Genomic DNA, 12,104 nt, shown 5'->3' on the forward strand with positions numbered 1-12,104 from the left:
CCCCCCCGGCCAGTTAGGCACTTTGGAGATGTGCTTGTGCATGCCGTTCACCATTCAAGGCAGTCAAAGTAACAAACCTGGATAGAAGTGAGTATGGATGAGACATCATAAGTTGGGCTCCAGCGATTCTGAAGGATGTCTAAACATATACTGCCATCAGCATAAACTGGTGGAAGAGAAAAAAAAAATAGCATTTATTTTTGCACCAGTTACATTGTTTATGGACAAGTACTCCACGTTTAATTAAAAATGGAAAGAGGCTACAAATGCAAATTCTGTTAATAATGGTAAATTACAGTTTAAAGCATACACATTTACTGCACACTTGCGTTGCCGTCACCACGAACTACCCATTGTGAAATTTAAAAATAAAAATATCACAAATCCAGCTTAAATATGCTAAATGATATTGGATTACTGTCTAAATAAAAAGGTTGAATGAATTAAAGACTAGGAGGAGATGAATGTGAGGAAAGAGTCTGAAGCCTTGAGAGAGTGGAGGAACAAAACTATAAAACAAGCACTGCAGGACATCTGAAACATTTTATATGAAGTGAAACCCAGATTTTAAATATTTAAAAACAAAGAGGGTTTGAAACAGAATGTGGATGATGCATCTAAATACAGAATGTGTGAGATGACGCTTACCATTTGGATGAAACATTCGGGAAACAAAGCGAACTGTTGGGGGCTTGTTTGGGTACTCCTCTGAAAACTCTATCAGCAGCTTAAATGTTCCTGTAGATGGGGGTCAGGGTGGGTGGGTGGGTGTGGGATGTAGACCAAAGTTACAAAGAACATTAATGAAGGACATAGAACAAAATTAAGAATAATAGAGATGCAAAAGACTGGAGGTGGCAAAATATAGTGAAAGTAAGTGTTCTGGTTTCATATACATCAGTCATTAAAATAAGCTAGTCCCTCAGACGCAGATATGTTGATTCTGCAAGTTTAGACAGGAACACAGGAGGGAGAAGACTACGAGAAAAAAGAACCAGGTCAGCTCACCTGACAACTACAAGCCCCCAAAAATGTGTCTTGTGCGTTATTTGCAAGATTGCAACTAAGCAAACAAATCCAACAAATATCTACCCAACAATGAAGTACACATGCATTACTCCACTAAAGTCTGCAGTTTCAGGACTACAACTGTGCACAGGCAAACGTGAATTTGTCATTAAATAAAATGAGCGTGCATAGGTCGTTATAAAAAAATAATTCAAACATTTCACAAAGCATTTAAGATTACATTTTACAAGTACTACCTGCATGATTTTGGTCTTGTATAGAGACAGAAACCCCTCCATATCATTTACATACAACACAATCTGCTGCACAGCTAGATTTAAAAATGAAAAAAAAAACCTACATCCTGGAATTCTTTGAATACAAGGTGATGCATTATCTCATGTAATATAGCAAAATGTCTTTAAGAGTATGTGTTGTGCATGACTTTTGGCTACTGCCACCTCTGATTTTAGACCAAATACATTTTAAAAACTAGACTTATACAGGTGCATCTCAAAATTAGAATATTATGAAAAAGTTCAATTTTCTTTGTCAAGTCGTTTCAGAAAGTGAAACTCATTAAACTGATTCATTACAAAGAGTGAAATATTTTAAGCCTTTATTTCTTGTACTTTTGACAGCACGGGTTGAATAACTGGGAGATAAAGTTAGAGAGGCCAGACTGAGATGGTTTGGACATGTCCAGAGGAGGGACAGTGGGTATATTGGTAGAAGGATGTTGCCAGGAAAAAGATAAAGAGATGTATGGATGTAGTCAGAGGACATGGAGGTAGATGGAGTGAGGACAGAGGATGCAGAGGACAGAGTGAGATGGAGGAGGATGACAAGCTGTGGAGACCCCTGAAGAAGGAAAAGCTGAAAGAAGATTTCTTGTAAACAACAAAGTCCATGCTCAATAATCCAGGTATATAATCCAATATTTTTCAGTCAGGTCATCTAGACAGTTTCTTTTTTTTTGTGCCGAAACGTTTCGCCTTCGATCCAGAAGGCTTCATCAGTCAAGAAAACACACAACAAAACGGATTCTTCCTCCAACAGCTTACTCCAAAGTGGAACAAACCAGTTCTGCTTGTGATAAGATGGTCTCTTTGGTACGCCCCCTCCTCCATTGCCGGCCCTCTGCCTTGTTGACAGTCCAAAAGAAACTGTCTAGATGACCCGACTGAAAAATGTTGGAAGATTTCTTGTAATTTTGATGATTATGGCTTCAATGAAAAAACAAAATTCAGGAAATTAGAATATTCCACAGCCAGCTTTTGACACCTTTGTCAGTGTGGGCAGGAGCCAAGTCCTGCTGGAAAATGAAATCAGCATCTCCATAACGCTCGTCAGCAGAAGGAAGTATTAAGTCTCTAAAATATCCTGGTAGATGCTGCGTTGACTGTGGACAAACCGTGGACGAACACAGTGGACCAGCACCAGCAGAGGACATGACCCCAAATCATCAGACTGTGGAAACTTCACACTGGACTTCAAGCAACGTGGATTCTGGACCTCTCCACTCTTCCTCCAGACTCTGGGACCTCCATTTCCAAATGACATGCAGAATTTACTTTCATCTGAAAAGAGGACATTGGACCACTGAGCAACAGTCCTGTTCTTCTCAGCAGGTAAGACACTTCTGACGTCTCGGATTCAATAGTAACTCGACTTGAGGAATGAGACATTTGTAGCACAGGTCTGGAGTTAATCAGCTGATCAGGGTGTTACATCATGAGTTTATAATCCTGAACCTCTTCACAATATGACACTGATTTTTTTTTTAATTATTTGTAAGTCATACTCAAAATTACAAGAAATGAAGGCTTGAAATATTTCACTCTGTGCAATGAATCTATGTACTGGTAATACGAGTTTCACTTTCTGAAATGACACATTTTTAACCTTTTCATGATATTCAAATGTTTTTAGATACACCTGTATAGCCCATCATGTGTTGGCAAAAGGTATTAGCTGTGGTGACCATTGTGACCTGAACTGACTACATCCATCTACATCCAGTTTCATTAAAATTCAATCAGTGGTTCATGAGCTATTTTGCTAACAGACAGAGCTAACTGCAAATTGAACATTTTTAAAGAAATGCTTTGTGCAATCCGTTTATGTACTTTGAGCACATAAGGGATATCAGTCTCAGCTGCAACTACAACAAATTTTAGCTCAATATCTGTAAAACTGACCAAGTTAGTTATTTGTGTTTTTCGAGATTGAATTAAGTCGAAGTTAAACTACAGTAGTTGAAGATGTGCATTATGACTTTCTGAAAACTTTGGTAAAACGTGTCCAGTGGTTCATAAGATACTTTGGCAACAGACACACAAAAACTCTTCGGCGTTGAGTGATAAAAAATGCCGATGGTAGGTCTGAGAAATTCATCAATAGAACACAATAGGAAACATATTTACATTTTATTGAATGTTCTGTGGTGAAAAAATGTCAAACACCTGCTTTATCTGCAACACCAACAGGAAGACGTGTTTTTTAAAAAAAAAAAACATCCATTTAATAATTTTATTTTAACTAACATTTTGGACCAGAAAAACCCAAAGACATCATCTAAAGAAAACAAAAACATAGATTTCCAATAATAAAGTATTTATGCAGAAAATTAGTACACAGCACTGCAACTGCATATTGTAAATACAAACTTTACCTTTCGCACTAGAGAAAACAAAACCAGCATTATTAAATACTGGTTTTGCATTTCCTTTTCCCCCTCTGCCAATTCTTCATTTTTAGGTTACTTGGTTTGAAAACATGCACACTGCCTAAAACTATCCACGAAGGGTGCACCTTTATAAACCTCAATCTTCATTTATTAATATTCTGTGTATAAGAAAAGTACAAATACATTTTTATGAATCAGTTAATATGTAGGGAATGCATTTCTAACTTACCGTCTTCAAACGGTGTCCCAACAGGCCTGCAGAAAACGGGAACAAAAAGTTATTACTAGATTAAAAAAGAAAGTTTTCTGTTAATCCTCACAATGACCTCGACTTTCATTAAAATGTGACCATCACAAGTTGTGTGTTGGAAAATATAAGCTCCACACACCATCTTTATTTACTCAGCTCCAGACTTTATTACGTGCATCGTTTGCTGGGAGCAAATCAAACAGCTGCTTTCACAGACTTTATTTCTGGCTGATCTTTTTTTTTTTTTAATTACTGTAGGTAATCTACCATTAGCAAGCCTGTTTTGACACAGACTGCTCTTAAGTTTCTCATTTATCTTCATTACATCTTTATAGGATTTTGGGAATCAGATGTTTTTAATACATTTTTTTAATTCACACTTTGACTCCATGCCTCGACTTTGATACTCGTGTTTTTCCACTTTTACAACATTCCTTGTCATTTTTACACAAATCATTTTTTTCTTTTAGCTGCACATAACACCATGCACCAACAAACATTACAGCTAATGGCTAATGTATCGCTCGACACATTTCATGACACATTTTTAAACTAGGATGATCTTATATTGAGAAATGACGGAGCCGTAGTCGATTAGATCCAAGCTTGAAAATAACATTCTGCTCTAATAATATTGTGCAATAAATAGCACAGAGTACGAGTTATGAATGGCAACACACCAGATTGTAGCACAGATTTTATTACAGATTTTATCTGTAAAAATGGACTACATTTTAGCCAATTCTGTGTTTTATAAAAAGGTCAATTGGCTATGGCAGCCATCTTGAACCGGGTTTGCTCCATAAGATAATCAGTTGTAGGAGGGCGATAATCACTTTATTTGGTTTTGACACTTTTTTGGGCACTCTTTGTTGCCCACTGATTAAGCCCAGTCTGTTCTCTATCAAACACCTGCTGTGACGCTCCCTGCTTTCTTCTGATTACTTTACAGAACAATCAGGGCTGCGATCCTACATTTATTTATTTTTTTTAGAAGGAAACAGGTGGACAAGTGGAACTGGAACGCAGGAACACCGAGTAGGCTGCAGTAGCACTGCATCAGAGCCAGCAGGGCAGAGTTTGATATGGATCATGACTCACCCAAAAATAACAGCGTTCCAAAGCATGATGTTGTTCTCGGACGGTGCTCCACTCACACCGGTGGGAGGATCCTCTTGAAGCCTAAGGAATGAAAAAGAAATGCACATTAAATAAACCAAATGTGATATGGATACCAGGAAAAGCAGCATTTTTTTCTAAAAAAAAAAATAAATAAAAAACGATAAAGAAATTGCATTTTCTGCAAAAATGCAGAATGAACGTTAAATGAGTGCTGAGGAAGATGAAACTTCCTGCTAAAGTCTAGCCAACAGCTCAACGTGACAGGACAGTAGGTAAAACACTAAACTAAAATTAGAACTAGAAGACAACATAGAGCAAATGTGCTGAAGCAAATATGAAATTGAAAAATGTTTTTGAAGGAATTGAATATATCTCATTGCATTTCTATGGGAAAAATATTTAATAAATAAAAGTTAAATATTTGCAAGTATAAAACTTACAAAAATAAATAAAAAAAAGACATGGCACCCATCTCCTGAATGTTTTGATGGCAAAAAAAAAAAAAAAGCCAAGTAAGGAGAAGCAATTTGACTACAAAAGTCTTACCAAAAACAAAAGCAAAAAAAATAAAGCACGAACAAGAAAAGACAAATGAATGAGCACAAGTTTAATTAACACCTTGACTACAGAATAACAATCAGTCGAAACACAAACTAGTGTAGCAACATGACACTGAACAGAAAGCCAGGATTACAAGATCAGCTACACACTGCGGTCCTGCTGACAAGCTCCGTTCACCAGAGGCTCTGCTGTTCCGACTGTACGGGCAGTGGGCATCAAAGCCAAGCTCTTATTAATATAAAAGCTTATTTAAGATTTTTTATTTATTTTTTAAGACTAGGCTGGAGTACACCGTTTTCTATAAAAGACTTGAGTGGAATTTTAATGTGTGAACATATTCGGAATGGACTAAGTATTACATAAAAATCTAGATACTTTATTATGCAAGTTTCTGGGCCTCTGCTGCTGCTTATGTCAATGTCATTATGATGTTATCTTATTTAAGTCAAGCAGGAAAGACTGTGCGCAAGATGTCTGCCTCATACTGAAAAGCCAGGCAGGCAAAGGTGATCTGGGTCCCTTTGTTTTAGCAATTTAAAATAAAAACAGAAAAATTAAAATAAATTAAAAAACTCCCATCTTGACAGAGTTTTTACAGAATGATGCATGATACTCTTGAAACTGTGAATGCCAATCAAATATTCAGTCTGGCTTTTTTCCCCATCCCTTCGGAACAAAAAGTAATTACATCATTTGATATTCAAACCTCACAGCTGCAGTTAGAAAATGTCAGACGTTACAGTTTCCCTCTCTGCCTGCACTAACAGGCCTCTGTGAAAGCAGCTTTATGTGGAGCTTGAAATGAATTCAATGGATTTCATTCTTAGAAATGTAGATCAGCAGTTCTCTCAACTTAAATTAATGCATATTTGTTTTGTCTCGTCACTCTGAAAGCTAATAATTTGTACACAAGAATGTTTCTCTTACAGCAAAGCAAGAGATACAGTTTGATTTGAGGGTTAATGTTCTTATTGTAAACCTTGAAAATAATGATACGATACTCTAAGTCATCATGTTCAAAGAATAGATTGCGAATGACTTTCAGCTACTACCACACCAAACTGTAATCTACATCTGTAAAAATGACTGAGTTAGACAGTTTTGTGTGGGTTTTCATTTAGCTGTAGTAGTCACCTAGTATCATGTCGACTCCAAAAGTTAAACAGTCGATGTAGAAAACGAAAACAGACTCAGCTGTAGATATTAAAAGTTTGTTTGCATTTTGGCACAGAGTGATAAAAACACTCTGAACCCAAACAGGAACCGCCACATGTCCCACTTGTTTCTTAACATGGTAAATAACCAAAGAGTTTTTAAAAAGTGACATTCTTCTTTTTGTCTGTTTATGGCTGAGCTGATGACCCAATTTTATTAGAATGTAATTAATATCTTTTTGGCCTAAGATGAAGTTTCACCATGAAACTTCTCAGTGTTGTCAAATGATCTCTGAATTACCGTACGCAGTGCAAAATGCCAGAGCACGACTGCCTAGCAACAAAGGCGTGAACAAATCAAAACTAGGTGTAAAGTCAACATTATAAATTTGTTTTGAACACTTGGCTTCTAGCATAACTAATTTCACTCTAAAATAGGCTGCAGACAAATTGAAGCAACACAAACAAGCAAATCTACAGTATAAATTATGACTGGCTCTTGTTGCAATTACATTACAAAAAGTTTGGTTAAAGAATTGATCACTGATGCATGTAGGGCAAGTGAAGAAATCAGCAGACACCATTAGGTCTGCAGTCTCATGGCTACTACAGAAGCAGATCCATGTCCAAGTCCCTGGCTGCAGACAAACCCACTGCAATTAACCCCCTTTACAGTAATCTGCCTGAGCTCCACAGATTGAAGAGTGCACAGCTCAATCCATTGAACTGGGATGACTGATGTTTATTTCATTTCACTGGAATCTGAGTTTCTGAAAACAGACTAAAAAAATATGGGGAAATATGAGATATAATAATGGGAATCTTGGAGATTTGCAGCAAATCACTAATTGTGCTAATCCATGTTTAGCGCCCGCTGATGAAAGGCAAATGAGGTTGATACTGTTTTGTCTGCGAGTGTACACAAGTTAATTTGTCTGTTAACAGAATATCATGAACCACCTGAAGTATTTTCAAAGAAATACCCATTGTTCAGATGACTTCTGTTGCGACTTGGCACTATATAAATAAACTGAATTATAGATGTAAATCTAGAAACTTAAATTTTAAAGTCAATCAAATTTACGGTGGCATCCACAACTAGCCAACATGAACAAAACACAAAAATGTCCATCTCAGTCAGATTTACTGATAAGAGCTCAAATTTGATGTAGTATTGGAGGAGCGTCAATAACAGCACACATCTCATAATATCACACAAGATCAAAAATCTTATTTTCAAGGTTTGATTAAATGACAGGCGGCATGATTGTACAGTGGTAAAAGTTGTCACCTTATAGTGAGACGGTTGCATGATTGCCACACTACCTGGGCTTAAGGAGAGTTTGCATGTTTTCTCCATACATGCATGGATTTTCTACAGATACTCTGATTTCCTCTCAGACCAAAAACATGCACAGTACTGGTAGTAACTTTAAATTGTATCTAGGTGTGAATGGGAATAGAAGTTTGTCTCCAAGTGGCTCTTTAATGGACGTATCACCCGTCCAGGGGGTACCCCGTCCCTTGCAAAATGACTGCTGGAGACAGGCACCTTACCCAGAAAGAAAAAGTCAAGAAAATAAATAAATGGAGGGACCTACATTTCAACAATTATGTACCAGTTACGTCATAGAATTAAGATGATCTTAGCCTAAAACTCTGGACCTTAATGTTAAGCATTTAAACATATCATTGGTTATTTATGCTCACCTTGCATAGGTATATTTTTTTTATAAACTTTTGAACAAAAACAGAATCTAACTAGAACATGAACTCCAAGACTGTGTTTTCGATCATTATACAACAATTTACAAGAGCAATAGACTGTTGAGAAAGCTGACAACCATCATGTGCTAAATAAAATAAATCCGACTTGACTACCATTTTAACTAAACAAATCAGTCGTCATAGCCACACTAGAATGAGCTTAAAATACAAAAAAAACTTTACTGCTGCACACATTCCACCCATTTTTATTATTCCTTTTATGTTTGCACCAAAGTAGCTTTCACAAGCAACGAAAAAAAAAGGGTAAAAACTGAAAGTAATGAGTACAAGAAGCACTTATGTGCTTTAAAGAGATATTTTGTACAAAACTATGTAGTAGGCGCATAGTGCAGCTGTCCCAAGTGAATACCTTTAAGAATGCATTTTATCCAAATAAGTCCATATGAAATGTTAGCTGTTAAATGAAGCGGTCTTGATGAGGACACCAAGTTCACCATTTGAGTTACAGTGACACCTTATCCTCCTTACTTCAATGGCTTTTCTTAGTAGAATGCCAGTGAGTGTGTGTGTCAAATGTAAAGTGTAGGACACCATATGGAGCAAGGTAACAGATTGGAGATGGCAGCTTCTACAATCAGGGCCTTGTTAGGTGAAACATATTGCTTGTCCTCACAGCCTGACACGATCGTTCACTAAAAGGATAATTAATTGTTACTCTGAGGAAAATAAACAACACAAGGTAGCAAATAAAACAAAACCTGCAATAAGAATTTGAAAATTTCATTTTCACTTTTAAAAATAAGACAATTGAAACATGCCGAATACACGTAATAAACATTTGTTTTACACAATGACTGACTGAACTGTCAGAAAAAAAACAAACTCAAGGCAAAACAAAAACCAAAACTGAACAGGCTATTCCCTTGACACATCTAAAATATACCGCATACAGCGAAAATGCCTCATACCGACAAAACTCTCAAAGCTTTCTAATGTGCTTTTTGGCCAAATAAAGGCACGGATATTTTTCAATTTAAATACAACTCATTAATCTAGCTTGTAGTATGGCTAGCCCAGACCTGAGACTGTACTGTTTGTACCAACAGCTAATGCTAAGCTAACACTGCTAGCTTCATCGGCTACACATAAAAAAAAAAACGTACAGGAGGCTTTCAAACCGCTTCCATACCTTTTAAAATCTCTCATTAGCCGTCGTCTCGCCGGTGTGGACATCGATAACAAGGTGTTTTAAAAATTGGAAAACCTATACTATACTTATAAAACGAATAGCGATCCAAATCCGGCGTTTCTTCCGCTCGCTGCTCTTTTCTTCTTCTCCCCAAAACAACTGGCTAGCTTCGCTATTTATGGTGACGTCGGCTGATTGCAGAACTGTGGCCAACGGAGGTACAGCCGTGATGACGTCACCAAACGTGTTCATGACGATATCTTATAGTTTCAACATTGAGCACTTAACCTAAAGGCTAACTTAATTTCTATTAGCATTGCCACATTCAGCTTGGATTGTATCTAGCAACTAATATTTAGGAAATGACAGAATGTTATATCATGTTAAGCTCAGAGTAAGTGTTGAAAATGACACTCAGCTACTACCACAACAAAGTTTAAAACAGTATATCTGACTGAATTATGGACACCTTTGTGTTTTTAAAGACAGCGGACTGTGAAGATCAAGTTCAATTGGACTGGCTCCAAAAAGTATACTTAGTGAAGAATTCAATAAAATGTGTAGTTTGTGAGATATTGCGCTAACAGGCAGACAGACTCTACTCTAAATAGGCTATGGCAAAAAAAGGAGCAATGATATGTTAGTGTTCAGAATATATATTGGGGGTGACTGTCTGCTGCCTAATTATAGTAAAGTACACTAAAGTATTAAAGTACACCTAATTTTAAGTTTGTATCCATTTTTTTGTGTTTTTAGGTCAGTTGACTGTAGCAGCCATGTTGAATAATGTTAATTTGTTGTAGATATATAGCCAATAATTACTTTCATAAACATTTTTCCCAAGTGTGTTTAAAGTGATGTGATTTCCTGTGTCTGAAGCTACATGCTTTTTGTTTATTTGGTTCGAATAAAAAATCTTAAAACATTTACTGAAGAATATGCATGCACTTATTAGAAAGAAAGCCATAGCTTTACTTTATTTTTAAACAAAGTCTAAGTTTCATGATTATCTTATTTAAAAAATGTGCTTAGATGTGCTGTTGCCTCTCAAAGCAACATGTAGCATCATGCCAGGAATATGTTTCCCAAGAATGCAGACTGGAACACAAGAGCTAGAAAACTTTAATAATAAAAATAAATAGTTGACAGGATTGTGACAAAAAAAAAAAAAGAAGAGATTAAACCAACTAGGAGCACACGGGGAACAGGTGCAGAACAAACAAGTGGGACTGGGAGTATCTGGACTGGAAGATTAGCAAATGTACAATAGGTGAGTAATGAGGAAAAGAACATGAGTGACTGAGGAAATGCAAAGGTGAATGACAGGAGAAACAGGAAGTCAACAAGAAAGCATACAAAAGGAAACACAAGGAACACCATGACAAAACAAACTGAAGCTATAATAACAAAAAGAAGAAAACTACCACAGATCCATGGATCACGGCAGCATGCACCTGATTTAATCTCTTATATGGACAAATGACGAGTATATATATATATATATATATATATATATATATATATATATATATATACATTCATCCATTTTCTATACCTGCTTGATCTTTGCAGGGTCTCAGGGAGCTGATGCCTTCTACCAACATTTGCTGGACAGGGAACCCCCACGACAGGTTGTAACTTCATCACAGCACCTGAATAACAATGGAAAATAAAAATTCATGCATCGTATTCTCATAATCTACTTACTAGAAAGTAACTTCACGTATAATCACCATAATCTACCTGAAGCAAATGTACACTGCTGTATATGCCAGTGATTATAACATAAAATCAACAAAACTGGCAGACTTTGGACTGTTTATCAGAAGTGCAAGAAGTCACAAACAGAAAATATATATTAAATAAGTTTAAATGGCATCCAAAACAATCAAATAATAATGTTAGAGATGCACTATATTGGATTTTTGCTCGATATCTGATATGATAAAACTTGTTTGGCCGATAACTGATAGCAATATCATTTTTTTTTCATATCTTTCTCTGCTGTGGAATTAAAATACTACATTATTCTGCATGGTCTTTGTCAATTTGGCCTGTTATCAAATGCAGGTGTCAAAAAGGGGGCTGAAAATGATGTAACATTTCAACTTGGATTATGTTTAATGTCAAATTTATTCATGACATTTACTCTCTGTAAAACAACGACAACACTCAAACAGTGCAAATTTGTACATTTTCACAAATCTCCACTCAACCTGTTCACGAGCGACAAGTGAAAAGCGTATGAGTAGTAGTGCATTGATAGATATACTTGACAGTTTCTTAAATTAAAAATTAAATTAAAATAGAAGTCCAATATGTGGTTATACAATCTTAATGAACAACTTAAATCTCCTTGTCACTGGGTTGTCATACAAAAACAGCACCTTATACACACACACA

At 36.3% G+C, this 12,104-nt stretch overlaps 1 protein-coding gene across 1 annotated transcript in view; it reads right to left on the bottom strand.

The window, feature by feature from the left end:
- Positions 1-9,878, bottom strand: part of ube2b (ubiquitin-conjugating enzyme E2B (RAD6 homolog)) — a 15,586-nt gene extending 5,708 nt beyond the window's left edge. Inside the window, exons 1-5 of the mRNA XM_037687860.1 lie at positions 9,702-9,878; positions 5,049-5,129; positions 3,927-3,952; positions 649-738; positions 78-166 (exon numbers count right to left, since the gene is read on the bottom strand). Of these exons, the coding sequence (XP_037543788.1) occupies positions 78-166; positions 649-738; positions 3,927-3,952; positions 5,049-5,129; positions 9,702-9,745 (330 nt within the window). The 5' untranslated portion in view covers positions 9,746-9,878. The remainder of the gene's footprint in view (positions 1-77; positions 167-648; positions 739-3,926; positions 3,953-5,048; positions 5,130-9,701) is intronic.
- Positions 9,879-12,104: the final 2,226 nt, after the last annotated feature.

This window comes from Nematolebias whitei, chromosome 14 (assembly GCF_014905685.2).
Source record: "Nematolebias whitei isolate Nwh7 chromosome 14, NemWhi1, whole genome shotgun sequence".
Classification (NCBI taxonomy): Eukaryota; Metazoa; Chordata; class Actinopteri; order Cyprinodontiformes; family Rivulidae; genus Nematolebias; species Nematolebias whitei.